Source organism: Arachis ipaensis, chromosome B03 (assembly GCF_000816755.2).
Source record: "Arachis ipaensis cultivar K30076 chromosome B03, Araip1.1, whole genome shotgun sequence".
In the NCBI taxonomy this organism is placed as follows: Eukaryota; Viridiplantae; Streptophyta; class Magnoliopsida; order Fabales; family Fabaceae; genus Arachis; species Arachis ipaensis.
The window spans coordinates 67089699-67106012 of record NC_029787.2 but is presented as its reverse complement, the minus strand read 5'-3'; the positions used below and the strand labels follow the sequence as shown (position 1 = coordinate 67106012).

Genomic DNA, 16314 nt, shown 5'->3' with positions numbered 1-16314 from the left:
CGAAGTGTTGGTGCTTTTTTCACCAACATCATTGTAAGTGTTTAACAATGTTATGCTTGACTTACATTGTTTATTTTGCTTTCTGCTGTGTCTGGAGATTGATTTGCTTGCTCTATATTTTGATTCTTATAGTGAGGTTGTTTGTTGTTGATCAGGAAGCCCAAGACTACTTTCTTTACGCATAATTGGAAATGCTGTCGAAGGAACAATGCTAAACGTTGAAAAGAAGTATTGGGGTGGTGAAGAGGGTGATTCAACATACCGCTGGTTTAGGGTACTTTTTTCAAATATTTTAGTTTGAAGTGTTCAATCATATTTGAAACTTTTGGAAAACCAAAATCTTACATCCTATATTGCAAATTTATCAGGTTTCTTCAAAATATATTTCTTCCTATATATTACATTCAAATACTTTTATTAATACGGAAATTAGTGAACTTGCTGCTGCTGCTGGTTTCTGGTAAAATTGTGGATCTTTGGTCATTTTTCTTTCATTTTGTGTTGTTTGGATCCCTAACGGTTTGCTTTTGATTTTGGTTGTTGGATCATGTCACGAACCATCACTAGCTTTCAGTACAAGATAAGGTGGGCATGTTTACATGTGCGTTGACCAAGCTTGCCACGAGGGCTCACATAAGTTGGCCTGTTCCAATACAGATATCTGAGCAGTACCCACTAGCAGTGATGGCACTTTGCACAAACAGTGCTGGAGCCAACATTGGTTCCATATCACGGGCTTTGTTAAGAGAGATTAAATATAGAGCCTTGGAGTGGGACTTTTGGATGAAGAAGCAAGAGGAATTGGTTTTTAAAATTTGGGATTCAAGAAGAACTGTTTTGTAAATATCTAGTTATAAGTTCACATATTTGAGGATAAGATCGATGTCTTTTTTGTTTAGGGAGGGGGAGCAGTGATAGGGTATCTTTTTTTAGGATTTAGTTAATTACTTAGTTACAAAATGTTAGTTACCGATTAGGTATAATAAGAAAGAATAAAGTGGAAAGAAATAAATACTTTCATTTGCAGTCTTTTGGAGAGTCACAAGCTCTTAAATTCCTCAGAGAGATAGTATACACATTGTAACCATTAGGTTTCTTGACGTAACAGATGGTGAAGGTTTCCTCATTCAAGAAACATTTTCCTTTAAATTCTTCCTCTTGCTGCTAAAGGTCTAAACAGAGAGTTCTCCCTGAAGCACCAACATTGTAACAAAAAAGTGAATGCAAAGTATTTGCCAATATCATGGAAGTTGTAGTTTCCCTTACATATATAGTGTAGAAACCTTGAACATACGATTTAACATGAAAAATAGGTGAAGTTAACATATCTATTCTATTGTGAAAAAACAGGACCAAGATCTTAATGATCATATACTATAATGTTGCTGTATTTTGTTCAGTTAGACACTGTACTGACCAACATATTGATTTTGGTTCTATACAGACCAGCTCTGATGGCACACAAAGTGAAATAATGGGTGCCACCATGGAATCATATACACCCTCACTTGACGACATTGGCTTCTTTATTTCTGTTTCATGTGAGCCTGTTCGCTGCGATTGGGCACGCGGTCCCATGGTTGTTTCTGAACAAATTGGACCAATAATACCTGGTATCTAACACTAATTCTTTAGTGTGCTATCAATACATAGATGATTTTTTAAATTTCTTTTAAGGATGCAATTGCAGTTTTGTTTTATATTCTCTTGCAATTCAGGTATTCCAAAATGTCATTTTCTGGAATTCCTTGGATCATTTATGGAAGGGAAGTGCTTGAAATTTAATGCTGTTTATAGTGGAGGGTAAGGCTTTTGTGGTCCACTGTTTTGTTTATAGCTTCGTATGTCTATTTTCGAAGTTTTTTATCCTTGTTTATCCTGACATGAAATTTATTGTATGCTTTTTAGGGAGAGAGGAGAATGCACTAATGAGTGGTTTAGGGTGAAAGAGAATGGTCTACGTGAGAAAATTAGTTGCTGTGGTGAGTTTGTGTAGTTATTGTTCCTTGGGTAGGTAGTTGTTTTATATACTCACTATGGCAAAATAAATGATATTAATAATTAGCAGATTTTTTGAATTTGACACTTGAGGACATTGGTGTGTGCATTGAATTATTATACAACCCTGTGCGCAAAGATGGAATCAAAGGGAGCCCAAAGCGCATAGTGTCTGATGTAATTTCTCCTGGTAAGGTTGTCTTGAATTCGACAATGGATGGATTTTTGCTGGCCCTAGTTTTTTTAGTTGGAGCTAATATAAAACGGGAGATGCCAGTAACATTAATTGCTTTAACCTTGCTTTAAATAGTTGATAATATAGATTTAGTTCAGTTGATACATGGTTACAAGAATGATTTGTTCTTTGCAAAAAGTGAGCATTTCTGAACCCCTATTCCTATTAATGAATTAGTTGAGGGTTTAAATATATGTATGCATGGAGATATGTATACACTATTGATGCTTGCATAAAAATTCTGAACTGAATTTTCATCTTCACCCTCTTGGATGTTGCTTCTTGTCATTGTGCTCTGTTTCTATGTTATTCTTTCAAGTTCCATTATATGTGCCTTAGTGTCATTCGTTTTTTATCTTCTGTGCACAGCTGATCCTATGGGTATCGAACTCATAGTTCCCAACTGCTGTGAAGGCACAGAGCTTGTCCCGATTAAAAAGTATTTTGGTGGACATGAAGGAGCTGGGGAATACATTTGGTATCGGACAAAAAATAAGCTTGAAGGATCTGCCCTACTGGATATATCAAATGCTTCTGATGTCGTAATATGCGGGAGAGACCTGTGAGTACCAGGATATTCTGCTGTGTTATTCTCTATGAAGGTTTATATGTATTGAAAATTAGGATTGTGATTATTTTCCTTGTCATGGCAGAACATATACGCCATCACTTATAGATGTTGAATCTTACTTGGCCTTGTATTGGGTGCCTACTCGTGCTGACGGCAAATGTGGAGAGCCCTTGATTTCATTGTGCAGTTCTCCAGTTTCTCCAGGTATCTCTGCAGTACTTCGTTGAATGTTCTTTCTTAATTATGTTTGATTACATCATCTCTTCACATGGTTTGAAAATGCTTTTGATGTGGATTCTGTGCTGTTATCTAGAAAGCTTACTCTATATAGTATCATTTGGGCCTATGATGAGTGTGATTATGCTTTTATTTGTTTCTTTAGCCTTTTTTGCTTTATTAACCTCTGACATGTATTGTGTTTGCAATTTTTCTTGTCTTATTCTCATGATAATTTGCAGCTCCTCCCATAGTTTCTAATGTCCGGCTGATAGAGTTGTCTTCGGGAATTTATTCTGGGGATGGTGTATATTTCGGTGGATATGAAGGAGAAAGCCTCTTTAGCTGGTATAGAGAAAATAATGAAGGAACCATCGAACTAATTGAAGGGGCAAATTCTAAAACTTACAAAGTTACTGATTCAGATTACAATTGTCGTATATTGTTTGGGTAATTACTCTATATTACTATCATGCTTTTCATGTTTTACCATAATGATAGTGTGTGATGTCATGATAGATGTAAGTTTCTTTGATGTTCAGCTTGAAATTGTGAAAGAGATAAGTGAATCATAGTTGCTTAAAATGTGGAGAATTAGAGTTAAGACCAGTTTAATGTACTCAGTCGTGAGTGTTGTTACATGATCTGGATAAACGTTTTTGAAGTTTTTTTTTAAATTTTAATTGACAACATTTATTAGTTAATACGGTTTAATTTATGTTTCTTTAGCATTTGCAAGAACTGATTTAGATGGTGTTCCGGACGATGCATTGATGCTTGTTGAGGCTGAGCATTCGTGAATAGGAGTCCATTTTAACTTTAGTGTCTAGAGGAAGTTGGGCCTTGTTGAATGTAATTTCTTTTTTAATCTTTTTATTCTTTTCGGACATTGTAAATTCAATAGGGAATATATTTTGACAAAGGATGTAACATGGTGCTTTTCTGATCCAAAACACGTTCTATAATGAAAGCTCAGACAAGAAATAGTTATATACTGTCAAACATGACAGCTGGGGCATAGTTGTGTTGTATATGCAATCTAACAGTTTATTGCACTAGTCGTTTGTTAGCTATATTGTTTAAAGTTAACTGTATAACTAATTAATCTTCAATTTATGCTCTGTCCATCTTAGGATTATCATTGCATGTCTTTATTATTAGTTTTCAATATCCTCAAATATCCGTAGATGTATTAATTTAATTGAATTTTGGCAGCAATCTTAATTGTTCTTTCCTGATTTTCATGTTTCCTTATGTAATTAAGTTTAATAGTCTTATTCTATTTGTGATCTTGGGCTTGGACTCATAATACAATAGTACTTATTCTATGCAATTGCCCATCTCTCCCAGAAGTTTAAAATCTTTGGGAAGGTGTAGGTATTGTAATATTGTTTTTGTATCATGCTTTCTCATGCAATGACAATGCAGTGAGCCCTACCTTGTAGTTTAACCTTTTATTTGAACATTAGGGTTGGCAAGGATTGAACTCTAAGACACTTGGTTTTGGGTCTCTAATTTGATAGCATGAACCATATTGATATGCATTGCTGTTTAAGCTAGTTATTTTTCTCAACATGCACATTGGATCTTTGTCTGTCAACCTAATTATCAAGACCAGTGGAACATGCCTATTAATACACTTTTTTTGGTTATTTATTTTATTTAAAGAAATAATGTCTGAAAATAGTAACTAACATGGGATTGGTCAAGATAGTAGGTATGTCAGTCCCATTAACAGTGATCCTAGGTTCAATTCCTAAACATGGAAAAATTATTTATGTTATTTCCTTTAAGGGAGGAATAATTAATTTATGAAAAAGGATATTTTACAGGAAAACAAATAAAGGAGAATCCCCATTATATATGCAATACATAATGGATAATAGATATATGTGCTGATTAAGTTAGTATTGTGTCACATCATTATACACCAAATCTAGATAATGTCATATTATTCAGACCATTATTTGCCTTCTACTAATTAAACCTAGAATTTCTATGAGATAACATATTATGTTGATAATTGATATTTATTCCCATTATTATTGGTTATTCAGATACACGCCAGTTCGCTCTGATTTGGTTGTGGGAGAACTCAGGTTATCGGACCCAACTGACATTGTACTCCCAGGTAGTTATTTGGTGTTGAAGCATGTGCTTTACTAATGGTAAAAGAACTTTGTTCGTCCAGATCTCAACGTTACCAATCTTGGAAATTAAATGTGGTTTCTTTATTGTCTTTTAGAGTTGCCATATGTGGAGATGCTTGCTCTCACTGGAAAGGCAGTTGAAGGTGATGTACTTACAGCAGTGGAAGTGATTCCAAACAGTGAGGCTCAGCAACATGTTTGGAACAAGTACAAAAAAGAGATAAGATACCAATGGTATGTTGCTATAATCCAAATTGGCAATATGCTAATATTTTTCATTCAGTATATGTACGATTGTATATTTTGCCAGTTTGAAATTTAAATTCCATAGTTCTTTTTTCTACATTTTTTTCATCTAGGATTTATTTGAGTCTATTTGTGGCTTTCATCTAGTACGGAATTGAATATGAATATAAGCTTTTGGAAAAGCTAGAATTAGCTTTGGTTTATATAATTTTTAATAAATTACTAAAATTCCACTCTGTTGAGTTTCTAATAGAGTTTCAGAGAAGCGAAAGTAGAGAGAGAAGAGAGAGAAGCCGAGAATTGTAGAAATGAGAATCTGTTTCATATCAGAGTGATGAACCAGTATTTATACATAGATGAGGAGAGTGTTCAGCATACTTGATCATAGGGGCAGGAAGGTCTTCACAATCTTAAGCTTGTTAGGGAGGAACCTATCCTAGCCGGCAACTCCTATAACTGCGGTAACAGCTTCTAGATTCTTCTAACTCCTTTACTCAGATCATTCTATTAGTTTCAAATTGCCTATCTGAAAGCTTTCAGCTTGTTTGACTGGAGTAGTGACATAAGCTTCTATTTAACAACCTCTACTTTGTTGGCTAGTTCTTATAATTGTTTATGCAAACAAAACCTAATTGTGCAGTTGCAAGTCACCACTATCAAATACAGGATAGTCTTTCATACTGTCATAAAATTATGAGTCAATCTCGATCATATTCTTATACTGTTAGAATTTATTGGTTCTAATTGAAAGTTTGAAACTCAGAAGCTAGCTCATGAGATGAGGAATATGTAAATGTGTATTAAGGAAAGGCTAAGTTCTCTCCACAATGCCTATTCCCAGGATATCCTTTTCGCTTCTCATGTCTTGTAAACCTAGCCTTTCCTCTTCCTCTTCTATATCGTCTATCGTTCTTTTATAATTCTCCTATTCGGTCATTTTAGATTACCTAGGGTTCCTCTTCCTCTGGTGACTTCCATTTTTTTTTTTGTGACCTTAATGATAGGGAATCCTCTGAACTTTTGATTCTGTTATATCTCCTTGATGGCTTTTCTTTGTCTTCTAACCTTGACAAAAGGATATGGTCTCTTGACTACTCCGGTAGTTTTAGTTGTAAATCGTTCTTCCGATTTCTTACTTATTCCTGCAACACAACTTCCATCTAGATAAAACAATTTGGAAGTAGAAGCTCGCTCTAAAGTCTAAAGTCAAATCTTTTGATTGGACGGCAGTGCTTAACAGAATTAGTACCAATGACTAATTGCCAGTTCGATATTCTCATAAGACTCTCCCTGATTTGTGCGTTGTGTCCAAGGCAAATTCAGAGTCAAACTCTCATCTGGTTTTGCATAGCCTGATGGCTGTTTTCTTATGGAACAATTTGTTGAGAATCTTTAATTAATGTTGGATGTGCCCCGCAACACTTGACCAATTTCTGTTGACTAGCTTTGTTGCATTTGGTAATAAAAAGTTGTGGCTCTGTGCTGTTTTCACCACTATTTGGACTATTCGGTTGGAGCATAATGCAGGCATCCTCAATGACAGGTTTTCTAACAAGCATGTTTTATGAGATTGAATTTGAAGCCTAGCATCTGTTTGGTGTAAAGCTCATGAGCTTTATAGGGGATGTTCCCTGTTAGACATGTTGAGAAGAGATTGGAAATCTATGTTTTATAGATAAATCTTTTGTTTTGCTTTTGTATAGTGGAACCTTTATTATCCTTTTCATCTTAAAGAAATTCCTTTTTTTTTTTATCAGAACAAAATATGCATTAAGATGAGTGAAAATCAAAGTTGTGTTTGTTGGGAGATCTTAGGAATGGAAAACACGAACACCCAAACCCCTTGAATTGAGTGTAATCCAAGTTCTTGTGGAAAAGAGTTTTAAATTGGGATTTTGTTGATTGTGAGTCGCAGTGGTCACTGCCTCATCGCAAAAGGCATGAGCTAGTAATGTGACTGCAGTTTCTGTTATGTGGCGATGTTTTTGCTCAACAAGATCATTCTTGCGATGAGTGTGAGGGAAAATAAGTCTATGAGAGTGCCCTTTTACTGTGAAATTTGGGAAAGTTCTAAAATCCCCAGCCCAATCCATTGGATTTCTTTTATTTTGGTGCCATGCTGCAGTTCATCAGATACTTTTGAATTGCAAAATGGCTTGAACTGTCTGATTTTTGTATTAGGAAGTACAGTAGTACACTCAAGTGAATCTAGAGAATGCACTACGAATGCTATGTAGTATCTCTATCCATTGTTGGATAGAAAAGTCTGGACCGCAAATATAGTAAATATTAACATTTAATTCTAATGGATGTTCACAAGTAATAGTAGAGGGAGAAGAAGGCAATCATCGTTGCTAAGACATGATGCTTAATTTTCTCAAACTGTTTTCCTAATATATGAAAATTTTCAATTCTTTAATACATCGAGAAATACATTTTTGTAAAGCATGTCCCAGCCTATAGTGCCATGTGCTAAAAGTGTTATCTAGCAAAGATAAATGGCTCTAACATGTGAAGCCTTTGCATTATTGTCATTAGTCCTAAAATTCTGGAAACTATGGAGTAGATGTAGCAATTTGAAGTCGAGAAGCCAGTACGGACCATCTCTCCCAGCTACTCCATGAAGTAATAATGCCCTTGTTCCCAATGATTTAACCTAATAATCATGAGAAATTTAATTTTGCTATCTCAAATGAGATCTAGTCATTTTAGGGACATGTAAAATATTTTTCAATTGTAAAGGGTGTGAGGCAGAGTGAATGTTTGAGGTTCATGACGTGTATTTCATGAATATGCCGCAGGTTTTGTTCATCAGAAGTGGGAGACTATGATCCATTACCCAATCAATGTTCTTGCTCATATAAGGTGCGACTAGAGGACATTGGTCGTCGGTTGAAATGTGAATGTGTCGTAACTGATGTATTTGGAAGAACAGGTGATGTGGTGTACATTGAGACCACCCCTGTATTACCAGGTAATTATTTTGATTCAATATACATTCTATACAAGTTTTCCGTTTTCAGTTTACACCCCTAAAAGGCAACAAAAACACCTTTTCAGCCCATTTAGTTCGGTCTTGCTTGTGCATGAGATGCCTTAAATGATAAAAATATCCGTTATTTAATGGGAAATAAAATTCAGGAGAGGAATAATAAAGTGGATAGGAAAAATTAATGTTATTTGGACTCCCTATAAGCTCATTAAAGTAAATGGATACATCCTTGTGTAGCAGTGTTTCTTTTGCTAAGAAATGAAGGAGAAAAAATAGTGTTTTATTGCTTTTATGTTTCTTTTTATGATTGTTTCTCATGGACTTCTACTGTGCTTTCTGACTTCATAAGTATTATATGTGATTTCATAGGGATTCCTAGAATCCAAAAGTTGGAGATTGAGGGAAGGGGATTTCATACCAATCTCTATGCTGTTCGAGGCATTTATAATGGTGGGAAGGAAGGAAAAAGTAGAATTCAGTGGCTTAGATCAATGGTTGGAAGTCCTGATCTAATCTCCATACCTGGTATAAATCTACAAGCTTACCCAAAACTGATATTTCTTTTGTTTCAATGGTTTGAGAGGTATTGTGATTGATTTACATCTTCCATAGAGACTAAATTTCATACTTTGAAATCTTTTCTTCTGATGATTCCAGGTGAAACAAGCAGAATGTATGAAGCTAACGTTGATGATGTTGGCTACAGGTTGGTGGCTATTTATACTCCTGTAAGAGAGGATGGAGTAGAGGGACAATCAATTTCTGTATCCACCGAGCCAATCGCAGTTGGTAAGTTGACATTGTTTATCTAATTACTGATGGCTTACTGTAAGTAAATTATCTCTCATATACATATATGGTCACTATGATTTGAACTGATTTGTTAGTTGTCAATCCCAGAGTGTGAATGCAATCAGCTAGATTATTTTCTTTGCTTTTTATGTTATCGAATATTTCAAATGTGCTCATCAAATTTTGCAAAAGCTTTAAATGCCTAGACCCCATCAAACCCCTATTTTTTCTTTGCACGAGTATTAACCTCTCTTGTGAAAACCAACTTTTTCCCAACATATCTTGCATGAGTATTTGATTCCTCTGGAATCCCATTCTTAGGAAGTATGATTGTGATGCATGAGTCCACTTCTGATTGAATATGTCCCAGATGCAACCTCAGGTTTAATTCATGTATTGACATTCTTATTAATATCTAGTTGCTGGATATAACAGCTGGTATATGGAAACCTGTTTCGTGGATGATGATCTTTGCAAACAATTGCTGTATTATCTTGTATATTATTAGCAAACCCAACTGATGGTTTTTTTGTGCATACCTTTCAATCTGATATTTTATCTACCGCCTTTTGCACTTTCTGTTTTGTTTATGGAGAACTATGTTCCTAATTCTTTTTGGTTAAATTGTTCTCTGGGACTGATTATCCTTGCACTCGCAGAGCCTGATGTTATTAGAGAAGTGAAGCAGAACCTTGATCTTGGCTCAGTCAAGTTTGAGGTGGGCTATATATCTATGTTTGGTTTTATTGGCATAAAAATATTCTGAAAACGTAGTATTGAAGAAAAAATATGAAACTGACTTGGGAAGGCCATTTCAAAATTCGAAGTTTTAATTATGATGCTGTTACAGTTCTTGAAGGAAGCTTGATAATTTGTAATTTTTGTGGGTAAAAACTTTATTGTCCAAGTATACATAAATTTTAGCGAATTTAATTTTGATGCACTGTCTAAAGCAGTTTTACACGTGCATCCAATTAAAAATTGTCGTATCAGCAAAAATAACTACTTTCTATATTGACTATGTGAAAGGTTATCCAAAAGAATGGATGTGAATGGACGATTGCGTAAAATGTTTTACACTATCCTTACATCAAAACTAAACTCAAACTTTAGCAACTCTCTGTCGGATAGAATGATTTAATTTTTTCTCTTTTGCTTCCTTCCGTGTTTAATTGAATAAGTGTTCTTATATTATTCTTCCCTCCTGTGGTTATTTAGTTTCTGTCCTTATGCTCATTACTTGATATCTTTGACAGGTGTTGTGTGACAAGGATCAGAATTCGAAAAAGGTAGGTTGATTCTGGTGTTTTTGTTTTAAATCATAGGTATTATATTGATTTTTATCTCTGATAAAGCTACATTGGGACAATACTTAATTCTGGTGTCATTTTCAGATATCAACAGTAGGCACTTACGAGAGGCGAATCCTTGAAGTAAACAAGAAAAGAGTCAAGGTGGTAAAGCCTGCCACAAAAACGTCTTTTCCAACTACCGAAATCCGTGGGAGTTACGCCCCTCCTTTTCATGTAAGTTTGGGTAACTATAGAAATTCATTTTCCTTGAAGAACCATCACTGCCTGATTATTGTTATCTTTCGTTTCTTGTGTTGATCAAATGAATCAGGTGGAGCTTTTCAGGAATGATCAACACCGCCTAAAGATAGTAGTTGACAGTGAGAACGAAGCAGACTTGATGGTGCACTCTAGACACATTCGGGATGTCATTGTTCTTGTTGTTCGAGGATTTGCTCAGCGATTCAATAGTACTTCCCTCAATTCTCTTCTCAAGATAGAGACATAAAATTCTTTCTTGCACATTGTATAGTCAAATTTATTTCATGTTTTGCAAATCATGGGTCCGAGCATTATGTTGAAATAACCGTTATTGAAGCAATAACCATTGGATTGCATGCAATTGTGTATTGTATTTAAGGATTTCACATTCAGATTCGTAAATACACGTTGAGCGTTCAAGAAAAGAGCAGAGTTTAAAACAATTGTGGCTTTGCAAATCCAGGGTTCTTATACTTGTCTAGCTAAGAAATTCACTGCGAATACTTATTTTCCAGTTCCCCCTCCCCCTTCCCTCCTTAATTATAGATTTCATCTACACGCAAATACATACTCTATTATTTGGTTGGTGACCGTATACCATGCTCCCTACTTTTACCACTATCGAGTATCGTCACCACATCCTTCAACGGATCAACCGGATTTGGATTCTCTAAAGTTTGAATTTTATTTTAGAAAGTAAGTATGATCTCTCACTATTTATTTTATAGATAAAACCAAGAATAAATATGAGAGAGAAATCATTTAAAGGTAGAAGATTACACTTTACCCTTTAAAGTACAAATTTAAAATTTAGAGAATTTGAATTCCCACTATTAATAGCCAGTGACAGATCTAAAAAATATTATTAGTGGGGGCAAAATATATAATATATATAGTATAATAATAATTTATATAATTATACTATAGTATTATAAAATATGATTACTCATCAAATTATTTAACTAACAAATTAAAATAATAAAATAATAATTTTAAATAATAAATAATTTAAAATTTCATTCTTCTGGATTTCATATTTTAAAAAAATTGAATAATCTTTTCATTGTTAATACAATCGAATGTCTCTCTTTCTATGTATGTCACTAAACAATCATTTAAAAATTCATCTCCCATACAGTTGCGAAGCCGACTCTTTATGATGTTCATAACAGAAAAAGTTCTTTCAACTGATGCAGTTGCTACAGGCAAAACTAAAACTAACTTTAAAAGAAAAAACACTAATGGATAAACAATATTTTTTCGAGCCTCAACCAATTTTTGAGAAAGAGCACCAATCGCATTTAAGTTTGAGAATTAATCATCAGAACGCACATATAGTATGGAGTTCTCAAGTTAACTATCAAGTGCCAAAAGTTGAGTAGAAGAAAATTCTAATGGATAGAATTGAGCTAACTGGATTAACTTCTCCTTATCAAACCCAAGAAATGAGTGTCTTGGATTCAGACAAGCTATACAAAGAAGTAATTCAATATTCACTTCTGTAAAACGATTGTTGAGTTTATGGATGTACATGGCCCGGTCCGACCTGAAGACCCGGTCCGGCCCCAAACATTTTAGGGGCAAATTTAGTGTGATTTCATCGGGTCTAGGGTCGGGTAAGGGTCTCAAAAATAGGCCTAGTCATTATTTCGGGTCGGGTCCGGGCCATAGCTCGGGTCACCCGAACTCGGCCCGGTGGCCCAGTCATCATAGACAATTAACATTGTGTTATTAGTGATGGATGATGGCTATTCTTATGTGGAATTTAAATATTGTAAACCTTAATATTTTGTGTTATTAGTCATTATAAGATTATAAGTTAATGTTTTATGTTTAAAATGCATAAGACTTTAGACTAACGCATAATATTGTGTTATTTGCATTGATTTAAATATTTGGTGTTATTAGACAATATTAGTATTGATTATGGTTATGTTTTAATTTTAGAAAATAGTTGGTTCTTATTATATTTTTTTAAGTGAATTTTACTATGTGAATTGTGAAATAATGGCTGGAGATTAGGTGATTTTTACATGCTAAAGACCTGATTTTCACCCGATTTTTACCCGATTTTCACCCGGCCCAAAGGTGCGTAAGTTTCATCGGGTTAGGGTCTAAAAATTAGACCTGGTTTATATTCCGGGTCGGGTCTGGATTAAGGCAAACTCGTTGTAGCCCGACCCATGTACACCCCAGTTGAGTTCTTGAAGTTGTTTATCAACTACTTGATAGAATATTTCAACTTGAAAATGATGTAAATTTGAGATCTTTTGAGCTTTGCGTCTTGATCTTCCTTGTGACACAAATATATCATCTATTTTTGGAACAGTAATATTATATTTGTCACAATAATGAGACTTCGTCAAGTAAAAGAGACCAACCATCATCTCTTATAATTTGCAACCGTTGCTTAGACACTTTAACCAATGCCATAGCATTTACAAATTCCCACTATTAATAGACTTTTCATCATCTTTATCTCCCCCGCCGCCTCCCCCCAAGTATAACCACGGTAACCTCCTTAGTAGCACAGCACCTTTCTTGAGTTGTGGCTTCATGTTAGAATTTCATATTTATTAGCGTTGTTTAAATTATGATAATATAATCCTGATGAATTGTGAAAACATACATATTCATAAGCAAGTAATTATTACCTTGAGTTCTTTATAAATTGGAATGATCTTCCATGACCCTACGTAAGTCATCTTCGTTCGGTAAGTAGATGAAGATCATCACTGTTACCATATGTGTAGAAACAAGAAAGCAAATACAAGAGAACAAATACGAAGTGAGAACCAGATAGAGTTTTCAGCAGGTTTGGTAAAATTACATGGTAAACCTACTAGTTCTAATTTGTATCATTTGACTTTCTAAACTAAAATACTTACGTGTATACCTTCTAGTAATTCCTTAAATATATACATATAAACTTAATTGGGGTTACATAACACACAAGGATCTAATCACTCCTTAGGCAATCAACAAACCCAAGTACGAGTAATACATATGGTGTATGCCTTCCTAAAAGTTGGCTATGAGCCATGACCCAACAAAAAAAATAAGGTTACTCTGAGCTGTTGTGTCGGATTTCAACTATATGATATTGGTAGCCATCTTGAATAAAGGTTATATGTCCAGTAAGCTTATAAAAATAGAAAAGCTTTGAGGAGGTAAGAACAGGCTTTTCTTCATAAGATGTTCACAAAGTTATAATTGTTCTCTATTAATTTTTGTGCCTTTTGCAAGTATTGATACTATGTATTCTTTGTTACCGAAGTATATTATCTATCAAAGAGGATGCAAGTTCAACTTCATTCAGGATGAGTTATACTTCAAAGAGCTTACTAATACAAGAACATTTTGGCATAAACCATGAGGCAGGAAATTATTCTTTTGGCATTGTTAACTTCTTTTTTTTGCCATAGATTTTTTTTAGTGAATCAAAGGGGGTTATAGACCCCAAAAACAGAGCAAGAACAAACAAAACAGAAAATCAGGACCATCTCAATCTGAGGGATTCGAACAAATCAAAAGACAAGGTAGGCATGAAATCAGAGAGGGAGGAAATAAAATATGCAATCCAAGGAGATCTTGTCCTTTCTTTACTAGATGGTCTGTTGTAGAAATGGCTTCTCTGAGAGCGCACACTTCTTTACAAAATTTTGTAACTGATCCGTCACTTTATAGTTTGGTTTTTATTGTGGATTATGAGCCATAACTCGATTTTATTTTCCTTCATTCTAAATTTGTAACAAGCGATCTTAATAATCATTATTCTGAGTTAATGACTAATGGTCATAACATCAACTCTATCCATCAACTTTATGTCTATATGAAGACACATATTTTCTTATCTCAAAGGGGGACTGACATGATAAGTTTTATTTCATGTCTAACATTTTATATTTATAGAATTATTATATACCTCTTAAATATTTATTGACTTGAGCATTAGAGTGTTTGGTACTCAACCTCCGTGTTCTTCTTGCCGTATACATTATTTGGAGATGAAGAGACAAGTTCGATTTTCTCTAAGGCGAAATATGAAAGAGCCTAGCAGCGGAAACGACACAAATGTCCAACACAAGAACAATATGGAAGCACTCACAACACAATATGGCAGCAACTATAACATGCAAATATAGCAAGTAAAGCAATAATAAGAACACACCGAGATTTTAACGTGGAAAACCCCCTCAAGGTGAGAGGTAAAAACCACGAGTCGTCCAGACCAATGAAATAGTTCCACTATAATCAAATGAGGTACAAGAGAGTCTCAAACAAAGCACAAAAATGTGCATATAACCAGCCAAAACATCAAAGCACCAAAGCTCACAAATGAAAAGCAAGAAGATGAAATATACCCAAAAACAGAGCTGCTGTCAAAGCCAATTTCTTCCTCTATAGACCTCCAATTAAAATCTCCACCGTCCAGAATGAAGAACAAGATATGAAGAATCTACAGTTCAAATTTCACGTCGATCCAACGGTGAAAGAATGAGAAAAATTGCTGCTCTGTGTAAAAATGGGAAACCTAATTTCTCTCTTGCGAAGCCAATTTCTCTCACTGCAAATTTCCAATCAACATCTCCACCGACCAGAATGAAGAACAAGATGATAGGAGCACGCAGTTTAAATTTCAAGCCGATCCAACGGTGAACAACTGAGAAACTGCCACTTGAAATTTACTGCTTTAGGCAAAAACGGGAATTCTGTTTTTCCCTTCTCTTTCACTTGGTGGCTACTCTCTCTCACTCTCAATGACCCCCAAAAATCTGAATTAGGGTTGTGGCACAATGGGTGCAAGAGACACCCTCAAAATGTTGGGCTTGGGCCTCACAAAGGAGAGAAAAAAACCCAACAAATCTCCCCCTTCTCGACTAGGTGGAGGCTCTCGCCATTCCGGCGATCAAACAACATGTTTCAAACTTTTCTCTTGACAATGCTTTTGTCATCATATCAGCACCATTGTCATCAGTGTGAACTTTCTCAAGTTCAAAATGGACCTGAGTACTCACCACCATTGTCAGTACGAATGCATTTCAACTTCTTCCCTGTTTCTCTTTCAACAGAAGCTTGAAATTGCTTGAACACATTCAAAACTTGATATTTGGTCTTCAAAGTGTAAACCCATAATTTTCTAGAATGATCATCAATAAAGGTTACAAAATAGATAGACCCTCCAAGTGTTCTTGTCTTCATCGGCCCACATACATCAGAATGCACCAAGTCAAGTATCTCCGACTTTTTTGAAGGTGGATGACTCTTAAAAGAAACCCTGTTTTATTTTTCAGCAAAGCAATGGTTGCACTTTTGCAAAGCAACCTTGCAACCAGATAAAAGATTCCTCTTTGATAACATATTCATGCATTTCTCACTCATATGACATAATCTCTTATGCCATAAATATTAGGCTTCTCTGTACCAAAAACTGGTTGATGAAAATTCTTGACATAAAGCAAATCTTCCATTTTCGACTTCCACAAATCATAATTAGGACCATTAAGAGTGATCATCCTACTAGTATTAGTATTAGCTTCCATTGTTCACAAAATCACAAG

General features: G+C 34.9%; 1 protein-coding gene across 6 annotated transcripts in view; it reads left to right on the top strand.

Moving 5' to 3' along the window:
- Positions 1–11234, top strand: part of LOC107630545 (187-kDa microtubule-associated protein AIR9) — a 32983-nt gene extending 21749 nt beyond the window's left edge. For 2 of the 6 annotated variants that reach the window (XM_021118951.1, XM_021118948.1), the window contains 17 exons: positions 156–274; positions 1445–1613; positions 1719–1803; positions 1909–1982; positions 2066–2188; positions 2603–2795; positions 2887–3008; positions 3263–3470; positions 5078–5151; positions 5266–5404; positions 8218–8390; positions 8778–8991; positions 9115–9197; positions 9860–9918; positions 10457–10489; positions 10595–10726; positions 10824–11234. In XM_021118951.1, coding sequence (XP_020974610.1) covers positions 156–274; positions 1445–1613; positions 1719–1803; positions 1909–1982; positions 2066–2188; positions 2603–2795; positions 2887–3008; positions 3263–3470; positions 5078–5151; positions 5266–5404; positions 8218–8390; positions 8778–8991; positions 9115–9197; positions 9860–9918; positions 10457–10489; positions 10595–10726; positions 10824–11000 — 2177 coding nt within the window. In that variant the 3' untranslated portion in view covers positions 11001–11234. Of the gene's footprint in view, positions 1–155; positions 275–1444; positions 1614–1718; positions 1804–1908; positions 1983–2065; positions 2189–2602; positions 2796–2886; positions 3009–3262; positions 3471–5077; positions 5152–5265; positions 5405–5669; positions 5878–8217; positions 8391–8777; positions 8992–9065; positions 9198–9859; positions 9919–10456; positions 10490–10594; positions 10727–10823 lie in introns of those variants that run through there. The other 4 variants (XR_002359408.1, XM_021118949.1, XM_021118950.1 and 1 more) reach the window with 4 other exon arrangements.